General features: G+C 42.9%; 1 protein-coding gene across 8 annotated transcripts in view; it reads left to right on the top strand.

The window, feature by feature from the left end:
• The window catches only part of inpp4b (inositol polyphosphate-4-phosphatase type II B), a 538,055-nt gene that overhangs the window by 344,581 nt on the left and 167,630 nt on the right, over positions 1–25,844 (top strand). For all 8 annotated transcript variants that reach the window (XM_060926513.1, XM_060926515.1, XM_060926511.1 and 5 more), the window contains one exon: positions 14,364–14,472. In XM_060926513.1, coding sequence (XP_060782496.1) covers positions 14,364–14,472 — 109 coding nt within the window. The remainder of the gene's footprint in view (positions 1–14,363; positions 14,473–25,844) is intronic.

Genomic DNA, 25,844 nt, shown 5'->3' with positions numbered 1-25,844 from the left:
GGTGTATAGAGGCCCATTTCCAGCAACTCTCACTCCAGTGTTCTAATGGTACAATGTGTTTGCTCATTGCCTCAGAAGGCTAATGGATGATTAGAAAACCCTTGTACAATCATGTTAGCACAGCTGAAAACAGTTGAGCTCTTTAGAGAAGCTATAAAACTGACCTTCCTTTGAGCAGATTGAGTTTCTGGAGCATCACATTTGTGGGGTCGATTAAATGCTCAAAATGGCCAGAAAAATCTCTTGACTATATTTTCTATTCATTTTACAACTTATGGTGGTAAATAAAAGTGTGACTTTTCATGGAAAACACAAAATTGTCTGGGTGACCCCAAACTTTTGAACGGTAGTGTATTAAGGCTATTTGAGGCATACAACTTAGTAAGAAGAAGGGCTTGATTTGTTGTTGGTGTAGATATTACAGGTCAGGTGGAATTTTTCAACCAAGGTTAGAGTTTTTAACCCAGTTCATAATTTGCTACTTGTATTAGGGAGACTTATGTACAATTCGCACGGGATAAGTATTACCTATGGACCTCTGGTAATGCGCAATTACCCCCGGACCTCTGTGTTATTGTGTGGCGCATTCGGACGGGATAAGCAAAAGTCTGTAATTCACTGAATTTACAGACATTGTGACTGGATTGTGACAATCAATACAGTTGTAGCATGTTGGAAGTGCCAACATATTACTGTAGTACATTAATGGTGCATTAATAAGGTAGGATGAAAACACAGTAGGCATAAGAATAGCACTGTATCCAAATTAAGAGAGGGGAAACGCATATGATAGGGATGCAGTATGTTTGCTCCATGCTCTCAAAATGAGAAGGCGGGGTCACTGCAAATGAAAACAGTCCCGAGATGACAATGTAAGTGAACAGGCAGTTTATGGCGCTGTTTACACATAGCCGGGTATTTTGCTAAACGAACATTTGTCTTCCCTCCGTTAACCAAAATATCTTCGTATTGCTGTGTCATGGGGGTTAGCGTGGCTCCTTACCATATGCTGCCACACAAGCCATCCAGTTGAAGATTCTTCGTGCTTTCTTCTTGGAGTTCTTCTTGGAGCTGTTTCTGCTTATCTGGTTCAAATACGGGATAGGCCTACTACCACTTGCCCCTGAAATGCTGTTTATCAAAATTTCGCCCGTATCCTCCATTATTCACTCCAGAAAAGTACAAGAGACGCGCGTTTAATAATTACAAACACAGACATGTGCATTCACACGGGACTTGTATTACCACTGGACGTCTGTGTTTTGCCGAAACACAGTAGGTAATTCGCGGCGGAATTATTACTTGGCAAATTACGGACATGGCGCATTCGCACGGGACTAAGAACTCAGACATTCTCTGTAATTATTCTGAATTACCAGAGGTCCACAGGTAATACTTATCCCGTGCGAATAGGGCTTTACTCTATCTAGGGTTTGGTTTAGGGTTCAGATTTGGGAAGACTTTGTATTTTAAACTACTTGGTGGCACGGTGGGACTGGCGGCACAGTGGTGTAGTGGTTAGCACGGTCGCCTCACAGCAAGAAGGTTCTGGGTTTAGGCCCAGTGGCCGGCGGGGGCCTTTCTGTGTGGAGTTTGCATGTTCTCCCCGTGTCTGTGTGGGTTTCCTTCAGGTGCTCCGGTTTCCCCCACAGTCCAAAGACATGCGGTTAGGTTAATATGGGACAGCCTTAGGCTGAGGTGCCCTTGAGCAAGGCACCTGACTCCCAAGTGCTCCCCAGGCGCTGTTAGCATACATGTCAACCTTTGGTCAATCAAACCTGTATAACCAACCTCCAAAATCCATATTTCCCTTATAAAATCCGTATAAGATGCAAATTAAAATAATTTACCTAAAATTTGAATGATAATTAACAATGATATATCCCAGTTACTTTTTATTCAATATTAATAACAATAAACCTTCAGAATGAATACAAAGCTCCAATGTTTGACAAAAACACAATGTTATCAGCGTAGTTACGAAGGAAATACTTCGTTGTTTGGAGACAGGTTTCACCGAGCGGCTATTATGCGCGAGACTTCATATTAGCCACAAAGTCAGGAAAATCTGTTCGTAAAATTACGTTATAATGACCAAATACAATGAAAAGTATTTTTCCAGTCTCACCTGTGAAAGGTAATCCCATGTGATCTTGTTTGGATGGTAAACCTGTTGGTACAGTTAAATGCAGCACATGAATGAGGCATTTTTATTCTCGGCTACTGTCTAGACGCTATACCAGAGACGGTTGAAGAATCTCCACTTTGCCACATCCAATATGGCGGCGAGGATGATGTATGATTCTACGCAGAAGGCGGCATCTATGTTTATATGTCTATGACTTCCCGGTTGGCGGGATTCTCGCAATGCGGTGTGCGCATGATCAAAAGTGGAACGAAGTCTCGCTACCACAAGATAACGTGCGATTTCATAAGACTCTTTACTGGCTGTCTGTGGTGTACAGTACGTTTGTAAATGTTATGCGTTCTTTTATCATCGTGGGAATTGATTATAGCTCTAAATAAATATTGAAGTTTTTTTTAAGAATCCGTATAACTTTATTTATACGCCCGTATACTACGTTTATTGAATCAAATCCGTAGAAAGTACGGACATTCCGTATAGGTTGACATGTATGTGTTAGCGTGGTTGCCCACTGCTCTGAGTGTGTGTTCACTGATTCAGATGGGTTAACTGCACAGAGGAAATTTCACAAGTGTGTGATGAATCAAGTTGTGCTTTCTTTTTTGATGATGTAATAAGGTTGGACTCATGAATAAATTCAAAATATATATCACTCCTTCCATTGTAATCATTGCTGGTCTAGTGGTTAAAGGAGAACTGAAGTCATTTTTAAACTTGCTTTATTTCTTAATTAATGTGTTATTCAGGCGGCACGGTGGTGTAGTGGTTAGCGCTGTCGCCTCACAGCAAGAAGGTCCTGGGTTCGAGCCCCATGGCCGGCGAGGGCCTTTCTGTGCGGAGTTTGCATGTTCTCCCCGTGTCCGCGTGGGTTTCCTCCGGGTGCTCCGGTTTCCCCCACAGTCCAAAGACATGCAGGTTAGGTTAACTGGTGACTCTAAATTGACCGTAGGTGTGAATGTGAGTGTGAATGGTTGTCTGTGTCTATGTGTCAGCCCTGTGATGACCTGGCGACTTGTCCAGGGTGTACCCCGCCTTTTGCCCGTAGTCAGCTGGGATAGGCTCCAGCTTGCCTGCGACCCTGTAGAACAGGATAAAGCGGCTAGAGATGATGAGATGTCTGTTCTTTTGTGCACGTACAATGAAAATGAACATGGAAACAATAAACGGGGGAAACACCAAGTTACTCAATATAGCTGTGTGTGTTAGTGTGTGTGAGACCTGGATTCTCACACCCATTACAGCAACAGGGGCAATGCAGGCAGACAGTGATCAACAGGCCATGTCACACAGGTGAACTTTAATACAGCCAGACAGGAATATGACTCGCTAATGAGGACCTACATGTGTTCAGAGCACTCGGGGCTTTCGCTTCTCGATGCAGACCTGTGCTGGGTGCTGTCTGCTTTGTGGAAGTTTTGTTTGAACTTCAGCTATCCTTTTTGAGATGCTTTAATGTTTCAGTGTCTTCCTTTTTACTGAGGAAAAATATAAGCAATTAGGTTTCAATCCTTGCTACGTGACGCCAGAACTAACACCAATGCCAAAGCCTGACACACTTGAACTGATATGACTCTTCTTGCTCATCCTCTGGACCTGCCAGATTTATCTGTCTACACTTGCTTTCTGTGCTTATGACTCACTTTCTGCTACAGTGGATGGTTCATACGGCCCGTCCTGTGTTTATACTGAACATCAGCACACTGTGGCAGCACGGTGGTGTAGTGGTGATCACTGGTGCCTCAGAGTAAGAAGGTTCCAGGTTCGAACCTCGTGGCTGACAGGGGCCTTTCTGTGTGGAGTTTGCATGTTCTCCCCATGTCTGTGTGGGTTTCCTACAAGTGCTTTGGTTTCCCCCACAGTTTCAAAGACTTGCAGACTGTAATTGGTGGAAGCTGTAGTGGTTTCCCAGCCATAATGTGTGTATATCTCATTATCTCTAGCCGCTTTATCCTGTTCTACAGGGTCACAGGCAAGCTGGAGCCTATCCCAGCTGACTACGGGCGAAAGGCGGGGTACACCCTGGACAAGCCGCCAGGTCATCACAGGGCTGACACATAGACACAGACAACCATTCACACTCACATTCACACCTACGGTCAATTTAGAGTCACCAGTTAACCTAACCTGCATGTCTTTGGACTGTGGGGGAAACCGGAGCACCCGGAGGAAACCCACGCGGACACGGGGAGAACATGCAAACTCCACACAGGAAGGCCCTCGCCGGCCCCGGGGCTCGAACCCAGGACCTTCTTGCTGTGAGGCGACAGCGCTAACCACTACACCACCGTGCCGCCCATATATATATATATATATATATATATATCTTGCTATGACAAAGCTAATAAATAAAAAAAATCACTTACTAGGCTTATCAGGTGAAAATTCAATCCAAATTGCTTGAAACGGCTCTCGTTGAAACTCGAATTGAATGCTAGACAATGTGCTTTTTACAGAATTAAAATATATGTATCCGTTCTTGAGATATTACAAATCAAAGTTTGAAAAAATGGCTTAATTTTTCGAAAACTGGCATAATATTCTGTATTCGGATCACATGGTCCAAAATGGGCCTCATTAATGAATGAGATTAAATGTTGTTTTTTTTGTTTGTTTGTTTGTTTTTTCCCTTAATAACTTTTTTTTTTCAAGATATTTACATGGAAATTGGCCGGCACATAGATGGTTGTATACTGAGTACAAAGTTTGAAAGATTAGTAAAAAGCAATTATGCAAATTACTATTTAATTATGCTAATTAGGCAAAACATGAAATTGGGGCACTCTCTTCTTCAAAGTTTCACCAAATGGCTTTATTTGTGCAACATAAAGCTGATCTTAACTCTCATTTATACATCACAAAGAAGGAGAAATCGATGTTAATTATAAAATATGCACAAATAAGTATTGAATGTCATTCACATCTACCGTTCTCTATCAAAATAAAAAAGGAATGAAAGATTATTTCTAATACCTTCTTTGGGCTCTCTAGGACTTCGTATTTCTAAGTAGGGCCTACTTGTGTTTATATGAAAGAATATAAATGATAATTTCGATTAATATTCACAGCTTTCAATGCAAACCTCGAAAAAACTGTCTGATCCACATCCAATAAACAATTCCATTTAATTGTATTGAAATTGACACTCGCATTTTTGGCTTGCGATTTTTAGAAATATCATTCTGACCACTAAAATCTCAATATTTTTCATCAAAACAACTACAGTTATATTCGAAAATAGTTATTTATTTACATGAATCAGTTTGATTTGAAAAAAATAAGTAGGTAAAGCTATGAAAACTCATTTCAAAATCTCCCGTGAATCATAACATCAAAACTAGCTGATGGAAAATTTTGTTGAATCCTTCATCAGAAACAGTGAGAGCGAGAGAACATCCCTATAAAAGTTATCTGATTGATATCCATGAGTAATCCAGTCGGAAACTGATCAGAAGAGAGAAAGAGAGAGAGAGCCTGACCGCTTTCCCGTGACTCAAAAAGCACCGTCAGTTTCCCGACGTCCTGCAAGCAGAGAGTGTACTCTGTTGTACCAACTTCAACCTGCTGTTGCTCCCAAACTACTGAGCAGATCTTACTGGGATGAATTTCTTTGGAAAGCAGAAATTATAAGCTTTTGAAGGATAGTATTCAAGATAGAAAATATTCAAGAGTTAAAGGGATCCGCCAGTGGATTTACTCTTAAACTTATGTTAAGTAAAACTATTCATAGATTTCAACAGTCAAACATTCATTTTCAGAGACCAAATAGTGTTCTAGAAAAATTAATTTTTATTAAAATACCAGATGGGCCTCCTGTAGAAGTGACGTACAGTATGCAATGACGTGGCTTAGTAGAAGCTTGGAGCATCTTGGCGCTTTATATCCTCCGCTTACATGATGGTTTTGCTAGTAGAGTTTGAACAAATCATGTAATGAGACACTTTCATCTCCCAACAAAGAACACTGGATAATCTTGTCTTTGAAGACAACTGTCTCTGTCTGGATTTCAGCACTGACTTGTTCATTTGTTTGCACAGCAATATCCCTCTTTCTGGTCAATTCACATTCCTAGCATATACATACATGAAACTGAAACTACCGTAAAATAAAACTTCGGAAATTTAAAATGAGTGAGTTTCATGCAAAACATTCTGAGTAATTCTCTTATCTGGAGTATAGTCGACCGTACCTGAAGCTCAATCGAATGCTCCGTCTCTTGATCCGGACCGTCGGTGATTGTTCTTTAACGTTGGTGTTTTCTTTGTTACCCGTATTTTCTTCCAGTATACGTTGAAGAGTCTACAACACATCGGAATACCGATTACAATTCACCAAGTAAGACACCGATAATATACTTGGGATGGATCCGGACTGATATGCGTGCAGAAATATATGTGCACCACTTGGCATTGGTCATAGGGCGTTTGTTTACTTTACCACTAGCCGGCTACATGTGCTATAGCCACGCTCAACCAACAAACCGAGCCAAGCCATGGTCACAGTGGGCTGTGGCTACCCTCTTCGGAAAGGGCTCGGCGTGTTCTACGCCCCTGTGAAAATCCATAGCGATCTGGTAAAATTAGTGAAAATATTTCTGCAAATGTGCATTTGTCAGATTCGTGGGCTGGATCTGTCCCTGTATACTACAAAGAATCACGGTAGAACAAAGTTGAAACTCACCTCCTGGTGGTGTTGTCTCTGTTGCCACTCAACACTGCATTGGTGGACTTTTGGAGCTGAACAATGGGCAAATATTGTTGGCACGGCATCCTCTTTTCTTTCTTTTTATTCTGGAAGCCCCATTAATCTTGTTTTTAATTCTGTCAATCCATCAAAACAGGGTGATTCAAAATGTTTGGAGCATAAGTAGGGCACCACAGACAGATTGTTTTGAGGTCTTCCGATGCCATGAATCCATTTCTTGCGAATAGTTGGACGATTCTGGCCAGGTAAACTGTGAAAAGATATCTTCTCATCCTTCTTTTTAGCATCATTTTGGCATTTATATGCTGCGCAATGAGGCATACGGTGGTGTAGTGGTTAGCACTGTCACCTCACAGCAAGAAGGTTCTGAGTTCAAGGCCAGTGGCTGACAGTGTGGAGTTTGCATGTTCTCCCCATTTCTGCATGGGTTTCCTCCGGGTGCTCCGGTTTCCTCCACAGCCCAAAGACATGCAGTTAGGTTAACATGGGGCAGCCTTGGGCTGAAGTGCCCTTGAGCAAGGTACCTAACCCCCAACTGCTTCCCAGGCACTGTAGTATGGTTGCCCACTGCTCTGGGTGTGCTTGCGTTCACTGCTTCAGATGGGTTAAATGCAGAGGATGAATTTCACTGTGTGCTTGAGTGTGCATGTGACAAATAAAGGCTGCTTCTTCTTATTATTATTTAAAAACCTATAAATTCAGTAAAAATACTTGTAAAACTCATAAAACCATGATGTAAGCAGAGGACATAAAGAGCCGAGTTGCTCCAAGCTTCTACTAAGCCACGTCATCACATACGTCACTTCTGTGGGAGGTCCATCTGGTATTTTAATAAAAATTTATTTTTCTAGAACACTATTTGGTCTCCAAAAATGAATGTTTGACTGTTGAAATCAACGAATACCTTTACTTAACATAAGTTTAAGAGTAAATCCGCTGGAGGATCCCTTTAAGCAAAGACAGATTTGGAAACTTAGATGAGTGTCTGCATGCAGAATTTTCACAGCACGGCCAGCAAGCGCCTAATATACCTACACTTAGTATTTTTTTTTTGTCTTGGCTTTAATATACCTATTAAAAGGAAATACAAGGTGAAAATAAACAATGTATAGACACATTTCTTTGTCCTGTTTGCTCTATGGTCTCCTCGTAATTCAACAATTTCTCACTGAATGCACAGCCACATTTCTTCATCCTGCTTGCTATATAGTTTCTCTCCAATATTCAGCAATTACACAATTTTAAGGAGTAGCTTTAAACCTTTTATGTTCTACACACACTAAAACCTATACGTTATATTTCTATTTTTTAACTCCCTTTATAAGCACAGAGGATTTTTTTTTTTCTGCCTGAAATTGCACTTGCTCAAATTCAAAGCCATAACGAGCAGGAGGAAACTGTACTGAAATACCTTTCCTTCTCCCTGTTCAGACAGCATCAATATATTTCATCTTATTTAACCCATTGAGGCTTTCTGGTTAACTATGAATAATTCTAGCTTCTGTCTGACTGTAATCTATTCCTCTCCTGCTGAGAGAGAGAGAGAGAGAAAGATTTCCTGTGCGCACCTCGTTTCCATTCGATTTATAGACAGCAGGAACATCGGAGCAAATCAGCTCCAAATTGGGCCACGTGTGACTTCTGCCCCTGATGCGACACTGCATTTCATGGCACTGTTGAGCTATTTAGAAGCAGCCAATTAGATGTGCTCAGGGGGGTGGGTGGAATATTGGGGGTGGGAGGGCGGTGGGCATCAGGAGTCAGGAGTCCCTGTCGTCATTAGTGAAGCCTGAATGTGGCAAAGGAGCATGGTGTGGTGAGAGTGACACTGCGGGGTATCAGGCCTGCAGAGAGTCTGCTCATTAATTGCTGTCAAACATCTCCCAGACCCAACTTCCTATCGAGTCCACAGGCTAGCTCATTACATGACCTAACATAAAGCTCACCAATAGCATAAGGCAGATCTGATAGTATGTACAATGCCCTCCACAATTATTGGCACCATTTGTAAAGATTAGTAAAAAGGGTTAGGAAGAATCCACTGTTTGGTGAAGTCACTTCATCTCACGCTGAAAAAATGAGAAAAATCCAGCCTTTAATTGAAATAAATTTGTTCAGAGAAAAACAAATCCCTTATCAAGAAATAGTTATTTTCAACAAAAACACATTACATGAATGGCATTTAGCAGACACTCTTATCCAGAGCGATGTAAAAGATACCCAGAACAACCTAGGGAGCAGTTGGGGGTTACGTGCCTTGCTCAAGGGCACTTCAGCCATTCCTACTGATCCAGGGAATTGAACCTGTGACCTTTTGGTCCCAAAGCTGCTTCTCTAGTCATTCAGCCATGTGACTTCCCCACACATATGCCACAATTATTGGCATCCCTGCATTTAATACTTTGTAAAACCTCCCTTTGCTAGTAAACAGCACTGGGTCTTCTATAACATTTTATAAGGTTGGAGATACAGAGCAGGGCATCTGAGACCATTCCTCTTTACACAATCTCTCCAGATCATCCAGGGTCTGAGGCCCTTTCTCCTCTTCAGCTCACCACACAGGTTTTCAATGGGTTTCAGGTAAGGGGACTGAGATGGCCATGGCAAAAGACTGATTCTTATTCAAGTGAGCACTATGAATGTGTGCAAATGGATGAGAAACTGTGGTTTCAGTTTGAATTGTTTGACTACTGTCAGTTCTTTGGGGGTAACAGTGAGTTGAGGACTCTGACTGCCTGGAGGAAGAAACTGTTGCAGTGTCTGGCAGTGACAGTTTGGATGCTTTGGTACCTACTGCTAGATGGCAGGAAAGAGAACAGTGCATGTGATGGGTGGGACTTGTCCTGCACTATGCTGTTGGCATGGCAGATGATGTGCTTCTCATAGAGTTGGCAGATGGGTGGGAGAAGATCCCCAGTGGTCCTCTTTACCGTCCTCACTATCCGCTGCAGGGACTTTTGTTCATCAACATTGCAGTTCCTGAAAGAGACAGTGATGCAACAGCAGAGAACACTCTCAATGGTCCCTCAGTAGATGGATGTGAGGATGGGAGGAGGGAGGCTGGTCTTCTTCGGCTTTTGCCAGAAGTGTAGATGCTTTTGAGCTTTTTTGGTGATGGTTGTGGTGTTCAGGGTCCAGGAGAGATTGTCTTCCATGTGCACTCCCAGGAACTTCACACTGCTGAATGTTTCAACAGTAGAGCCATTGTGCACTGGAGAGTGAACAGCAGGATTCTTTCTGAAGTCAAGAACCATGTCTTTAATATTCTTGATTTTAAGAGTCAGGTTGTTGTCCTAAAACCATTCCACCAGGTGTTTGATATCTGCTCTATATGCAGACTCTTCATTGTTATTGATGAGACCCATTACTATTGTGTCATTTGCAAACTTATTGATGTAATTTGAGCTGTGTTGGGCAGCACAGTCATGCATCAGCAGAGTAAACAGCAGCAGGCTGAGCACACAGCCCTGGGGGGTGCCTGTCCTCAGTCTGAGGACTCCAGAGGTGTTGTGTCCTATGGAAACTGACTGGGGCCTATCAGTCAGGAAGTGCAGGATCCGATTGCAGAGAGAGATGTTCATGCCCATCAAGTCCAATTTCTGTACCAGCTTCTGTGGGATGATTGTGTTGAATGCTGAACTGAAGTCAATAAACAACATTCTGATGTACATTACATTATTTGCATTTAGCAGACACTCTTACCAGAGTGACGTACAACATACCGAGAGTAGCCTGGTGAGCAGTTGGCGGGTTAGGTGCCTTGCTCAAGGGCACTTCAGCCATTCCCGCTGGTCCAGGGAATTGAACTGGCAACCTTCCCAAAACTGCTTCTCTAACCATTAGGCCGTAACTGTCCTTTTTGTCCAGGTGCAAGAAGGTCCAGTGGAGGGCAGTTGAAATGGCTTCGTCTGTGCTGCGGTTTTGGTGGTAACTAAACTGAAGAGGTTCTAATTCATGTGGCAGTTGTGCTTTCATGCGCTTCAATACCAGCCTCTCAAAGCACTTCATGATGATGGGAATGAGTGCTACAGGCCAGTAGTTGCTGAGACAGGACACGGTAGACTTTGGCACCAGGATGAGTTTGGTGGTTTTGAGGCATGCAGGTACCACAGCTGTGCTCAGTGATGTGTTGAAGATATCTGTGAAGATGTCTGCAAGCTGATCAGCACATTCCCTGAGCACCTGTCCAGGTATGTTGTCAGAGCCTGCTGCTTTTCATGGATTCACTCTGTGAAGAGTCTTCCTGATGTCAGCAGCAGAAAGACAGAGTACCTGGTCTCATACAGAAAATCTCATACAATGAGTGTAATGCTTGTGCATTAGTGTGATATGAAGGGACAGATAAGGACATAGGGCATAAATAGACCATTACCAAGAACCTCAACCACAGGATTACTCATCTGGTCATCCTTCATCATATTCTTGACAAGTGGGCAAGTTCATATATGGCAACACCAAGATCACGGTACAGGCTCAACTACTACAGTGGATCCATTACGCAGTGGGAGGGGGGTTATTTATTTTTCTGGCATGGATTGGCTCCATTTGTTCCCTGAACATCACTACTAATCGATACAAAGTTCTTCTGACTCTTTAAGAATGATGAAACATTTCTATCCTGATGGATGTGATCCATTCCAGGTTGACTCCACCCACATCAACAGGGCACAAGGTCGCTGAATGGTTTAAGGATAATGACAATGATGTGAAGATCTTTGCATATGATTTACATTCATCCGAGCTCATTTGGGAGATTTTGGGGCGATGTTTTAGACAGTGTTCTGCATCACCATCATCAAGATACCAGCTGAGGAAAAACCTTTGGAAGACTGATGTTCCTTGCTCATGTACAGTTCTAGAGATGAGCATGGGGGAAGCCATGGCTTACAGGATAGAGAAACAGCTTTGGGACCAAAAGGTTGTCAGTGTGATTCCCTGGACCAGCAGGAATGGCTGAAGTGCCCTTGAGGATGGCACCTTACCCCCAACTGCTCCCTGGGCTATGCTGTCTGGGTATGTTATATGTAGCTCTGAATAAGAGCATCTGCTAAAATGCCTGTAATGTAATGTAGAGACTAGAAGAGTCAATGCCAAGGTACAATGCAGCTGTTCTGAAGGCTTGCCATGACCCAACTCCTTACTAAGACACTTTATCTTGTTTTTCTTTAATTTGTTACCTGTCTATTATGGCTAGCTTTTCTCACTGTGAAGGATTTTGGCAGGATTTTGGATCACTTCAAAATGATCGAAGCATCAGTCCATGATATAGATATATGTAGTATGTGTGAAAGTGAAAGTTAAATGCAAACGAAAGTTAAATAGAAAGTTCAGTGACAAACCCTCCTCCTCAGCAAACATCATTCCACTGACCCGGACATGTAGATTCCTCTCCTACAACATTTGAAGGATCTGCCCTTTTCTTACCACCTACTCTACTCAGCTCCTGGGCCAAGCACTTTCCAGCTTCTGCCATCAGACCCCTGCAACTCATCCAGAACGCTGCAGCTCACCTGGTCTACAACCTCATTCATTCTTCCCATGTCACCCCTCTGCCTGCCGATCTGCACTGGCTACCTTCCGCAGCTCACATCAAATTTAAGACATTGGTGCTAGCTTACCAGGCTCTCAAGGGATTAGGGCCAGCATACCTCCAGAGACTGATCTGCCCCTACACACCAGCCAGATCCCTATGCTCCACTACTACTGGTCACTTGGCCCATCCTTCTCTTCACTCCTGCCCAGCCCGCTCAAGACTGCTGTCTCTCCTGGTTCCCCGTTGTTGGAATGACTTTCTCATTGAAATCAGAACTGCTGACTCCCTGACCACCTTCAAGTGGAGACTGAAGACTCACCTCTTCAGGCTGTGCTTTTCCCCTACTTCCCTGCCCACTGTGGAACTGTGTTTCGGTCTAGACCAACCCAGGCTGTGTATGGTCTAGCCTGGGATTAAGTGTTTTGAGTTCTCTATTTAGTTGTACTTTATATGGTTGGTTTGTTTCCTTGGCTGTTTGAGTATTGGTATTTCAACAGCGTATTAGACCAAGTATTGCTGTCACTTGTTCAGTTGGCACTAGAACTTTCTTGTCTAGAAGTTCAGCACTTTGTGTACCTGACTTTTGCATTCATTGTACATCGCTCTGGATAAGAGCATCTGCTAAATACCTTGTAATGTAATGTAGAAACCCTGTTTTTTAAAGGAGTGGCTAAACCATTTTGCAAATAAACCTGTGGTGTTCTGCTTTCCCGAAGTAACATGAATTAATTATGTGGACTTCAGAAGCAAAAGCAGTTCACATCAACATCATTCTGAAGCCAGTGAATTATACAAAATTGATATTGTGGTCATTGGGCTGTTGATTTTTCTCTTTGGACTTGCACTGAATTTTAAAATGCAAGACCTCAGCTGTAGCAACCGGCCCGTAATGATCAAATTACAGCTTATCAGGACAAATTAAATCTGTGTCCTATTATCACCACACCATGTTTCTTGGTGAGCTTTTATCCATATATCAAAATGCTGCCCCTTTGTCAAGGTTATCAAGTGTGTTGTGCTGTGGTGAGTCAGTGGGAGACCAGAAAATTATAACTGTGGTTGTATTTCAGATTTTACCTTTGCTTTTAATAAACAATATCCCACATGTTTTAAAGCACAGATTGGAAAAGGTAGGTAATGTTACCAGCATACTAAGCATAGGTCTTGTTGAGCATTTGCAGTGTGATATTATCACAGCGCATGAATGGCATTTGTAGTGTGAAAGCTGTGGACTTTATTCTTGCATCTGATTTTTTTTTTCAAAAAAAGTATAATTTTTCCCTGCAAATCAATATGTTACAGCTTTGTGAGATTAATTGTATTTTATTTAAATACATGCACCCAGTGGGTGAGGGAAAAATGATTCGTTGAAAATATTTCCCAAGGCAGACACTTATTGTCTAATTATTGTATTTCATATGAGAATATAGTAATTAAAATGTGCATCATAAATGCTAAATGAACACTGCTGTGAAGAGGAAGCAAGGGGGTCTCTGCAAACCGTCTTTCATTATGTAAAGCTAAATAGCGTTGATAAATCTTCCAGCAGTAACACACGGAAGAGGAAAAAGAATAATATCCATGATTTCATCTGACTATGGGTGAGCACAAAAAAAGGGTTAATTACCCAAATATTGAACTACCCACATAATTAGCTTGACAATTCATGGGGAGATTATGAGTTCACATTACGAATGAACTCAATGTACTGAAAGACAATTGGCATTTTAGCTTAACAATGATGAGAGACAGCTTAATAGATGATAAGAGACAGCTCATTGCTATTATCCAGTGAACATTATCCTGAGGCCTGGGAAAACCGCCTGGAAACTTTAACTATTATTTGTGGATAGGAGAAGATGTTTGTTTTGAAAGAACATCTCAAAAAACTAGTCCCTCTTTGAAATCCAGTGCCAGTCAACTGTGCAAGCAGAAAGGCTCGACTGGCTGCGTCCTGATACCTGTGTTATTCTGTTCTGCCAGAGGCCTTCTACGATGTGATCACAGTTGGAGCTCCAGCCGCTCACTTCCAGGGCTTCAAAAATGGAGGCCTTCAGAAGCTGCTCGGCCGATACGAAGCCGAGAAGAAGAGGTGAGTTCTCAAACCCTGCCAATCACAGTGCCTCTTTATGCCTCTAACACCTTTGGGCTTTGTCTTTGTAAGGCTCGCAAACTTTTTCTGTTTACCTCCAACACAAATCCTTCACTTCAGCAGATAGAGAGGTGAATATGAAAATTGAATTCAGACAGATTTTTTTCCTCTTAAACTCCACTCTTTTGAGTTTACGCCATGGGTTTCCAAAGTTCCCTGGTGCAAAACAAAAAACCTCATATTTTTTTCTCATAAATATCTATTTCACGCTGATATGTTATACAGTTAAAAATGTGTTTATTTCAGTCCTGACACACCTGTTAAGTCATGAAGAATCATTGCGCTCTAAAGCCTACCCACCTGTCACATCAGACTTTGATTAATTTTTGATACCGAAGAACTAAATCCAGTTTGTCTATAGTCGAGGATTAACATTCTCCATTTCTATTTCAAGATCCATTTCAATCTTTTGAAAACAGGCACATTTTTGGGACATGGGTTTATATGTTTGGCACTGAAAGACACACTTGGCACATTTTTATGCATACAAATAAATACATCTTGAATGTTTCCTGCTTTTCATGCTTATAAAGATCTCTGATTGGTTTATTTCTGAATAATAATCTCTACCCACATTTGCACTGCACTAATAATGTATCAGTAAGCATGTTTTGCAATGGAATGGTACTGTTTGCAAGAATATTAAAAATGTCATGAATCCTAAATTATCTATGGCGACATGGTGGCACAGTGGGTAATGTTTCAGACCTGACATGGTCCTGATGTCTGGGGAATCCAGACAAGTGGTCTTGATTGAGTTGACCGTGTCCTGGGAATACCGGCTGGAGGAGGCTCAGGAGAGAAAGAGAGCCAGATATGCCGATCTGGTGGCTGACTGTCGGAGACAAGGGTGGAAGGACTGCTGTGAGTCTGTGGAGGTAGGATGTAGAGGGTTTACAGGCCAGTCCCTATATCGGGTCCTGGGTCTCTTGGGAATCTGTGGGCTGCAAAGAAAAAGGGCCATCAAAAACATCTTGGAAGCAGCAGAGAAGTCTTCCCGATGGTGGTGGCATGTGGCAAAAGTACGCTACCTGGACACAAGTCGCGGCCTGATCACCCCCGGCTGGGTCACCTGGGTAAGGGTGTCTGATATCAAGACCTGAAACATCCGGTGACCTCGGAAAACATCACTGATGATGTGTCCAGGTTGCACTACAGGTGTATCATAGAACCCATTGCCTCACAGCTCCAAGGTCTCTGGTTCTATCCTGAGCTTGGGATACTATCTGTCTGGAGTTTCATATGTTCCCCTGTGTTCCTGTGGATTTCCTCAGGATTCAACAGTTTGCTTCCACTTCTAAAAACATGCTGTTAGTCAACTGGCCACTGATCCACCATAGCTCTAACCAGGATAAAGTGTTTACTGAAAATGAAAGAATGATAAAATGTCTAGGTTACCTTTCCTGTTTGAAAACAGCTCAGAAGTTGATGATTGTGTGAAAGGAGTGACCTCATCTGCTGTGCAGAAAAACATTATGCATGTTTTCTACAGTTCCTTTCCAAAGATTTGGTTATAGTGATGTGCTGAGCTGATTTCATGCCCAATGAAGCAGATGGAATATTAAGATGGCACTGAGGGCAAAAATTTGGATCTCATATCCTTCTGCTTTGTCAGACCACAGCCCTCAAACTGTTAAGTAGTAATTGTTACAGGAAGTAATTGGTGCTTACTTTAGCATGATGGCAGCAAAAAAAAAATCAAAACTGCAGAGCCTCATGTGCAGTTTCCATGGCAGTATCGAATAGGGCTGTCACTGTTTGACTGGGAATAGATGCTCTTCTTTGCCTGGCATTGTGCATTTTCTCTCTCTCTCTCTCTCTCTCTCTCTTTGTCATCTTGAACAGCTGCTTGCATGTGGTCCCATTGCCACCCCAGGGTCTCTATTGATATTCTGTGTCGTTCTTGATTGAATCCCCACTCTGTGATTCAATTACTGATTCCCGTCTGCTGCCATCTCCCTCCTTTGCTCCCTGCTTGCTTCCCTATCTTTCTGTCAGAGGAGATGTTTAATTAGTTAGACAGTTCCCATCTTTCTGCCCAGCTCACCCAAACCTGCCAAAACCAGCAGGGAAAGCAATGAACCAGGCACAGTGGCATCCCTCATCAGCTATTGCCCTGAAAAACGATGCATTGCTGATCTCAAATCAGTGGACCTTCTGCTCGTTCCCATTTCACAGTGAACAGGCTGTTGCATAGTATTTTGATCATTAGTCATGTCGAGATTTCATGTGCAAGGTTTTGTGGGTAATTATCTTGAAACATTATTGAGTTTCGCTGAACTTGAAATGTCCTTAAAATGCATACACTTGGTGAATATTATCTTTCCCAATAAGTGTATAAAATATATTGCATTCTTTGGTCCTTATAATTCACATGTCTTGTGTTCATGCTATTAAAAGCATAAAGGCAATTATAAAAGACCTTGGTTCAGTGTACTGCATATGCTCAGACTAATGATAGTTTCAGTCATGTAATCTCTCTTTGGGCCACTATCTATTATAAATACTGTATTGAATTAATAGTTATAGTTATAATCAGGGCCGCTGACAGCTTTGGCTGGGCCCAGGACAAAATGCTCTGAATGGGCCCCCCCTTACAACCCCCCCGATGGACAGGGGATTTCAGGCAGGGCTGGGGGCGAACATAGTATACTGTGTGTGCGTACTGTCCAGTGTGAAAAGCAGAGAAGAACACACCGCTCGAGAAACGGCGGGATATGATTGCGGGCTAATGTGAATATTCTTAGCTTCAATCAGATATACGGTATGAAACACAATGTTATTAAGCCGTTGTGGTTATGAAATGATTCAATGCCCTGTGTGCTTGATATGGTGTTCAGTGTGACTTGCTCTCCCCTCGTTTGTAACATGAATTGTGTGCCGTGCCACGCGTGCCTTGGTTGGGGTTACTTTACGGGGCTGGAAAAAGTTGGCTGTGTCTTACCTGGCTCAGCTGCCCCACTGCCTTTGCTAGTACCTGCTGCATCATCTGAATCTTTTTTAAAATATTTATGCAGTGAGCCCCTGTATCTTCAGTATATCTGCACCATGGTAGAATACCTGTGTTGCATAGTCTAAGTACCAACAGTATTTCCGTGTCATGGTCAAGCACCTGCAGTATTCCCGTATGGTGGTCGAGCACCTGCAGTATTCCCGTATCATGGTCGAGCACCTGCAGTATTCCTGTATGGTGGTCGAGCACCTGCAGTATTCTCGTATTATGGTTGAGCACCTGTAGTATTCCCGTATCATGGTCAAGCACCTGCAGTATTCCCGTATGGTGGTCGAGCACCTGCAGTATTCCCGTATGGTGGTCGAGCACCTGCAGTGTTCCCGCATCGTGGTCGAGCACCTGCAGTGTTCCCGCATCGTGGTCGAGCACCTGCAGTATTCCCGTATCGTGGTCGAGCACCTGCAGTATTCCCGTATCGTGGTCGAGCACCTGCAGTGTTCCCGTATGGTGGTCGAGCACCTGCAGTGTTCCCGTATGGTGGTCGAGCACCTGCAGTGTTCCCGCATCGTGGTCGAGCACCTGCAGTGTTCCCGCATCGTGGTCGAGCACCTGCAGTGTTCCCGCATCGTGGTCGAGCACCTGCAGTGTTCCCGCATCGTGGTCGAGCACCTGCAGTGTTCCCGCATCGTGGTCGAGCACCTGCAGTGTTCCCGCATCATGGTCGAGCACCTGCAGTGTTCCCGCATCGTGGTCGAGCACCTGCAGTGTTCCCGCATCGTGGTCGAGCACCTGCAGTGTTCCCGCATCGTGGTCGAGCACCTGCAGTCTTCCCGCATCGTGGTCGAGCACCTGCAGTGTTCCCGCATCGTGGTCGAGCACCTGCAGTCTTCCCGCATCGTGGTCGAGCACCTGCAGTGTTCCCGCATCGTGGTCGGGCACCTGCAGTATTCCCGCATCGTGGTCGAGCACCTGCAGTGTTCCCGCATCGTGGTCGAGCACCTGCAGTATTCCTGTTTCATGGTCAAGGAACTGCAGGATTCCTGTATTATGGTTGAGCACTTCTAATATTCCCATTTCACAGTGAGACACCAACACTATATCTGTATCATGGTCAGGGGCCTGCAGTATTCCTGTATCATGGTCAGACACCTGCACTATATCTGTATCATGGTCAAGCACCTGCAGTATGCACATTTCAGATATGATGCTACTTTATTCATCCCAAGGGAAAAAAGGGTGAACTTTAATGCCTAATTTACATTTAATTCAATATCTTCTTTTATATAAAGAGACATAAAGCAGCTGGATAATCTGAACCTTCCAGGTTTTACACTGCATTCAGAAATACGAGTCACTATTGAATATTGTACAGTCATACTTCTAATAGTAAATGATTCTAATAAAATGATTCTTGCTTGCTAGGTTATGTGCCAAACCATATACTATTGATCTCAATTTCATGACACTATATATAAACATAGAAACTGTGGGATAGTTTGTTTCGCATACTATTCAGCACTATGATTGGGTTTCACTAGAACAGTCAGTTTTCACTATTTCTTCCTCTCTCAATATATCCCTATTTGGCACTCTTGGGACCCTGGTAAAAATGGGCAACCAATTCAAGACAGATATTTAGTTACAGAACGGGATAACTTGGCAGTAGGAATAACAGCAAAATGTTGGTTACAGTTTTGATCCTGTTGGAGAAGTGCTATAAACAATCAGAGCTAAAAAGCATGGATTATTCAAGTTGGCTAAAATAAGTGCACCTGCTGGGGATCAGATCAGTCAACAGTCATATCGTATCATGAGCAAGTGCAAATGAGGGAAGTAGTGCAGGATGGGGCCCTGGCTATTATTACATCTTTCTGGTGACTATCAGCTTGTGTTTAGTTCATGATTATAACATAGTCCAATTGCTGGAAAGTGAATGTTAATTGTATAAAAAGAAGTATAATAATAATAATAATAATAATAATAATAAAGACTTCCTAATTTGAACAGATAACTTGGATTTCTATTACAATGTAGTAGATTTCTTCACTGATTAAAATGATATAAAGTGCATTTTAAGGCTATTTTCATATCACTAGGCTAAAGTGATTCAAATCTGATTTTTTTTTTTTTTTTTTGCCTTAATATAGCACAAGGGCGGCACGGTGGTGTAGTGGTTAGCGCTGTCGCCTAACAGCAAGAAGGTCCGGGTACGAGCCCCGTGGCCGGCGAGGGCCTTTCTGTGCGGAGTTTGCATGTTCTCCCCGTGTCCGCATGGGTTTCCTCCGGGTGCTCCGGTTTCCCCCACAGTCCAAAGACATGCAGGTTAGGTTAACTGGTGACTCTAAATTGACCGTAGGTGTGAACGTGAGTGTGAATGGTTGTCTGTGTCCATGTGTCAGCCCTGTGATGACCTGGCGACTTGTCCAGGGTGTACCCCGCCTTTCGCCCGTAGTCAGCTGGGATAGGCTCCAGCTTGCCTGCGACCCTGTAGAAGGATAAAGCGGCTAGAGATTATGAGATGAGATGAGATGAGATATAGCACAGATCTGATGTTTTCCAGGCTGTGTGAGTTCATAGAAACATAATCTTTTCAAATCAGAGTTGAGTCACTTTCATACTTGGTCCTAGATTGGACGCGTATCCGATTTGTGGCCATGCAACATGAATGAGAATGGTCAGATCAGAATTCACATTGATTTTCACCTATAAGCATGTGCTGAGTACTGTCTTCATCATCAGCCAGGACAGACAGTGTAGCAATGCAGCAGTGGAGGAAAGCTACGTATGATAGCTATGAAAACGGGGAAAAAACTAGCCATGGGGATTTTTTTCGCCTTCTTCACCTGATCATGTACAACTAATGAACTGTTTGCCATCCTCCAGAGCAAGATACAATGGATACATTAGCTAATAGTGTGTCCAATTTGTTGGATTTAACATTTTAATTATGCACGGGAACCCTTAAAATCAGAATGAGGCTTGTAATGATAAAGTAGCCTAAATGTAGTAATCTAATAAGTGAATTTTCCTTCCATTTCCCCAAAAAATGGTTGATTGGCTAAAATAAATTGCCCCTAGGTGTGACTCAGTCTGTGAATGTGTGTGCATGGTGCCCTGTAATGTGCTGGGGCATCATTCCCAGTATTCCTAGGATAGGATCCATGACCCTGACCAGGATAAAGTAGCTACTTACTGAAATTGGATGGATATGGATATGTAGTTTGGCCTAAATATACTTGCGTTAACGCCTCCTCTCCTCAACCACTAAACACAGGCCAAACACTCACAACTGACATTACCTGGGTTCATTTACACTACCGTTCAAAAGTTTGGGGTCACTCAGACAATTTTGTGTTTTCCATGAAAAGTCACACTTTTATTTACCACCATAAGTTGTAAAATGAATAGAAAATCTAGTCAAGACATTTTTCTGGCCATTTTGAGCATTTAATCGACCCCACAAATGTGATGCTCCAGAAACTCAATCTGCTCAAAGGAAGGTCAGTTTTATAGCTTCTCTAAAGAGCTCAACTGTTTTCAGCTGTGCTAACATGATTGTACAAGGGTTTTCTAATCATCCATTAGCCTTCTGAGGCAATGAGCAAACACATTGTACCATTAGAACACTGGAGTGAGAGTTGCTGGAAATGGGCCTCTATACACCTATGGAGATATTGCACCAAAACCCAGACATTTGCAGCTAGAATAGTCATTTACCACATTAGCAATGTATAGAGTGGATTTCTGATTAGTTTAAAGTGATCTTCATTGAAAAGAACAGTGCTTTTCTTTCAAAAATAAGGACATTTCAAAGTGACCCCAAACTTTTGAATGGTAGTGTATATTTAGAAGAAGAAGCCTTTATTTGTCACATGCACACTCGAGCACAGTGATATTCGTCCTCTGCATTTTACCCATCTGAAGCAGTGAACACAAGCATGCACACACACAAGTGAGCAATGAGTACACACGTATACCCAGAACAGTGGGCAGCTATGCTACAGCGCCCGGGGAGCAGTTAGGGGTTTGGTGCCTTGCCCAAGGGCACTTCAGCCCAAAGCCGCTCCATGTTAACCTAACCGCATGCTTTTGGACTGTGGGGGAAACCGGAGCACCTGAAGGAAACCCACACAGACACAGGGAGAATATGCAAACTCCACACAGAAAGGACCCTGTCAGCCATTGGGCTCGAACCCAGAGCTTTCTTGCTGTGAGGCGACAGAGCTAACTACTACACCATCGTGCCACCCCGTTACCTGAATAAACAACAAAATAATCTATGCTTCTTAAACTATCTGAGTTTAATTCAGCTTGGCTTGAAAAAATGAAAATGTTCTGGCTTTGCGTAAGGGAAAACATCTCATCTCATCTCATTATCTCTAGCCGCTTTATCCTGTTCTACAGGGTCGCAGGCAAGCTGGAGCCTATCCCAGCTGACTACGGGCGAAAGGCAGGGTACACCCTGGACAAGTCGCCAGGTCATCACAGGGCTGACACATAGACACAGACAACCATTCACACTCAGATTCACACCTACGGTCAATTTAGAGTCACCAGTTAACCTAACCTGCATGTCTTTGGACTGTGAGGGAAACCAGAGCACCCGGAGGAAACCCACGCGGACACGGGGAGAACATGCAAACTCCACACAGAAAGGCCCTCGCCGGCCACGGGGCTCGAACCCGGACCTTCTTGCTGTGAGGCAACAGCGCTAACCACTACACCACCATGCCACCCAGGGAAAACATTAATTACATAATTTTAAAAGTTGTAAAGCATCACTAAATGATGAACAAATGAGCTTGTTCCTGATCTCTTGTGTAGTCCTTGAAACCTGAACAAATGAAGCGCTTGTAAAGTTCTCAAAAGGCCTGACATTTCGTTTTGAAGTGTCTGTATGAACTCCGTGTGAAGTTTTTCGAGTGCACCCGTGGGTGAAGTTCCTAAAGTGCACTTAATACAAGAAAATTTTGACTCACAAAAGCACTTTCAGCACAGAGGTCAGTTGGGAAGATGGTTAGTTTATCAGCTGCGCAAGTCACTGATAAGAAGGAGTGTACTTTTTCGGGTTCACTGAATTGAAATCAGTTTTGCTGAAAGAGAGATTACATTGAGGACTAATCCGGCAGATATGGTGATGGTTTTGTTTCGTATTTGACTTAGTTAATGACTCAGTGTAGCTTAAAGTTTCCAATTTTCTGCCTCACTGGCCAAGTAAGCCTCCTCGAGCCTCAAACACTTGCCTAAAATCAAATAGCATGTCTCTTGGAAATCAAATCCATTTTAATGCTTTTGTGGTTAACCTCACAGCAATGCTGTCATTATTATTATTTTAATGGTCTTCCTTGGTAACTTACTGTCTCTTCAGACGGTTTTCGGTAAATTATTATTTTAAAGAGTTCTTCTTTTCCTCGTTTTATCCACTTGGCATAGCGTTTTGGGTTTTTTTTTTGTTGTTGTTCTTTTGTTTCTCCTTTCCTAAGTAGGAACCAGCCTGTGACCATTAAACACACACATACTTATACACTGACACATTTCCCTATTCAGTATCTCTTGTCCACCCCAGCTTTGTCTGGTGACACTTTGACGATTGGATTTGATTAAAAGCTAGCCGAACAGTGACATGAGAAACGTGGCCATTTAATGCTCCATTAATTCATCAAAGACGTGCTGGATGGACAAAATCAAAAGCAAAGGAGTAAGGTGTTGAGAGCATAAAGAGGTGCTGCAGAGAGGACAATGAAATGGCTGTCGTTCTTTGTTCCCTGGGGCACAGTTTGAGCAGGGGGTTGGAAATAAAAGGGGGACAGGGACCACATTACCAATTCATTTTGTCACCTGTAATATCCCCTTCCATCTTCACCACTTCCACAGTATAATATGCTACAGCACAGCTTCAGTGAGCCAGTGGAGTCAAAACCCTTCGTTATCCATTAGAGCTTGCACAATGATGGCTAAAAGCACAGTATAATCACAATTATTTTGCTCAGTATCAAATCATGATAATTGAAAATAGCTCATCAGCCAGGTCAGGAACAAGGAACAAGTATGTTATGATTCTTCCCAAAATCTTTTAACTTACCGTTTAAGTGACATATCATTTCTTTATTCCTTATGTGCAAGTTGCAGACAGACTATTCTCACTGAAAAAGCCAGATGAAATTTCTCCTGCCATCTACAAAACACTTTGAGTCCTTGTTCCCCCCAACTAGCTCCTACGTTTTTTGGGGGTGCCCCCCCAGGGGTCAGCCTAGTGGTTAGCGTGTCCGCCTCTCAACCAGGAGATCATGAGTTCTACTTGTGTTCAGGTCATACCAAAGACCACCATAAACGTGGAATGTTACAATACAGATTGTAAGTAGGGAGTCAAACTCTTATAGGTACCAAAAGGACTACCCCCCAGTAACCATAGCTATGCAAGAGCCTGAGAGCTATAGAAACGGAGATCAGTGCTTCCTGGTATGCCTTAAGGGCCTGATTAGTACTTGAATGGGAGACTGCTTGGCAATACCAGGTGCTGGCACAAAAAGGACTTTGACTTTTTGGCTACATAACACCTGTAATAGACAGCTAATTGGCTATAGTGCAACTGCCCATAATTAAAAGGCCCAGAAACATTTCGCAATAGTTATTTTGTATTGTATTGCCGTTGCTAACATAGAGGATGGGGGAAATGACCTTGGTGCCAAATGGCAAACTGACAATCCACGGCTGCCCAGAGGAGTCTACCTTCATGAGGAAAAAACACATCTCTCTCACTCAAAGAACAGAGAAGCTGCAACACTCAGAAAAGGGAAAAAATAATCACACTATTGAATGTTTTTAAATGTTAAATATAGCACAGGTAGATGCAAATTAAACACATGGGATAATATTCAAGCAACAACCTACTTGCTGTTTTACGCACCAGACTTTCCACCATATGGGGGGGGGGGGGGGGGGGTCCTTTATTGCCCCTAAACTCTGCCCCATTGCCCCTAAAGTCTTTAATTCTCTTCCTCAATCTCTCTGTGGCTGCTCTTCTTTCTCTACTTTCAAATCTCAATTGAAGACATTGCTTCCATAAACTTCTCTTCCTGCTTAGTCCCCCCCCCCCCCTTGTAAAGTGACCTTAGGATATTGAAAGGCGCTATAGAAATTTAACTACTTGTTATTATTATTACGTTACATTAGAGGCGTTTAGCAGATGCTCTCATCCAGAGCAACATGCAACAGGACCCTGACATACCCACAGCAGTGGGCAGCCCAGGGAGATGCCTTGCTCAAGGGCACTTCCGCTATTCTTGCTGGTCCAGGGAATCAAACCGGCAACCTTTTGGTCCCAAAGCTGCTTCTCGAACCTTTAGGCCATGGCTTCTTCTTCTTCTTCTTCTTCTTATTATTATTATTATTATTATTTATAATAATAATTGGGGAAGCCATGGCCAAATGGTTAGAGAAACAGCTTTGGGACCGAAAGGTCACTAGTTCAGTTCCCTGAACCAGCAGGATTGGCTCAAGTGCCCTTGAGCAAGGCATCTAACCCACAACTGCGCCAGCAAGTGTGGTGGTGTACCTTGTGTCTGATTAGCCAAAGAAAAACTGATGATGTGATTATCAGTTCAGTCAAGAACCTGGCCATAATTAAAAAAAAAAAAAATTCTTTAAATGTTCGATCATGCACGGGCGCAGATAGAGGGTGGGATGGGTGGGATTCGTCCCACCCAGATTTAAATTCACCTCGTTCGGTCCCCCCCACTTATAGGGAGGAAAAAACGTCTATGCTGTCTTTCTTTGCATAAGGCAAACCTCACGGAAAAATCAAAAGACTAATTACCATTCGGTTTAATGAGGTGCACAGCAGTACATACATAGTTGCAACAACTCATATAAAACAAAACAAAGACTGATATTCAGTTGGTTGAGCTGCGCAGACTGCACAGGTTGCGAGCTCGAGCTTGGTTGCTATGGTTACCCACAACAAGTTTGACAGGCATATCGGGGACAGCTCCTAGTTCAGGACCCCAACATGGCATGATGAAGGGTGCCAAACCGAAAAGGCAGAAAATGATTGCATCGTTTTTTCAAAAAACAACGACTGTAAGTAAACTGTGCCTTACTTTATCATATCCCCTTGCAATTTTTTGATAGTCTGTTCAAAGTAATGTTGTAGTGAAAATAAAATCGTACGGAGTAGAGATGCCTTTCTGGTAGCCTCCTTCTTTCGGTGGTAGCCTGTAGATACAGTGCTCAGAAGGCAGTTTTAATGTTTAATCTGGCGTTCCGTGCCATAATTTCAGCGAGCATATTGTCTCATAAGGAAACTTTGCGAAGAGTTGTTGACTGACTGCCACTCACGCAACACACAGGCATAGTTAGA

Source organism: Neoarius graeffei, chromosome 7 (genome assembly GCF_027579695.1).
Source record: "Neoarius graeffei isolate fNeoGra1 chromosome 7, fNeoGra1.pri, whole genome shotgun sequence".
NCBI classification, from domain to species: domain Eukaryota; kingdom Metazoa; phylum Chordata; class Actinopteri; order Siluriformes; family Ariidae; genus Neoarius; species Neoarius graeffei.
Note: the sequence above shows the minus strand (reverse complement) of the source record. Positions and strands in the feature narration are given on the sequence as shown.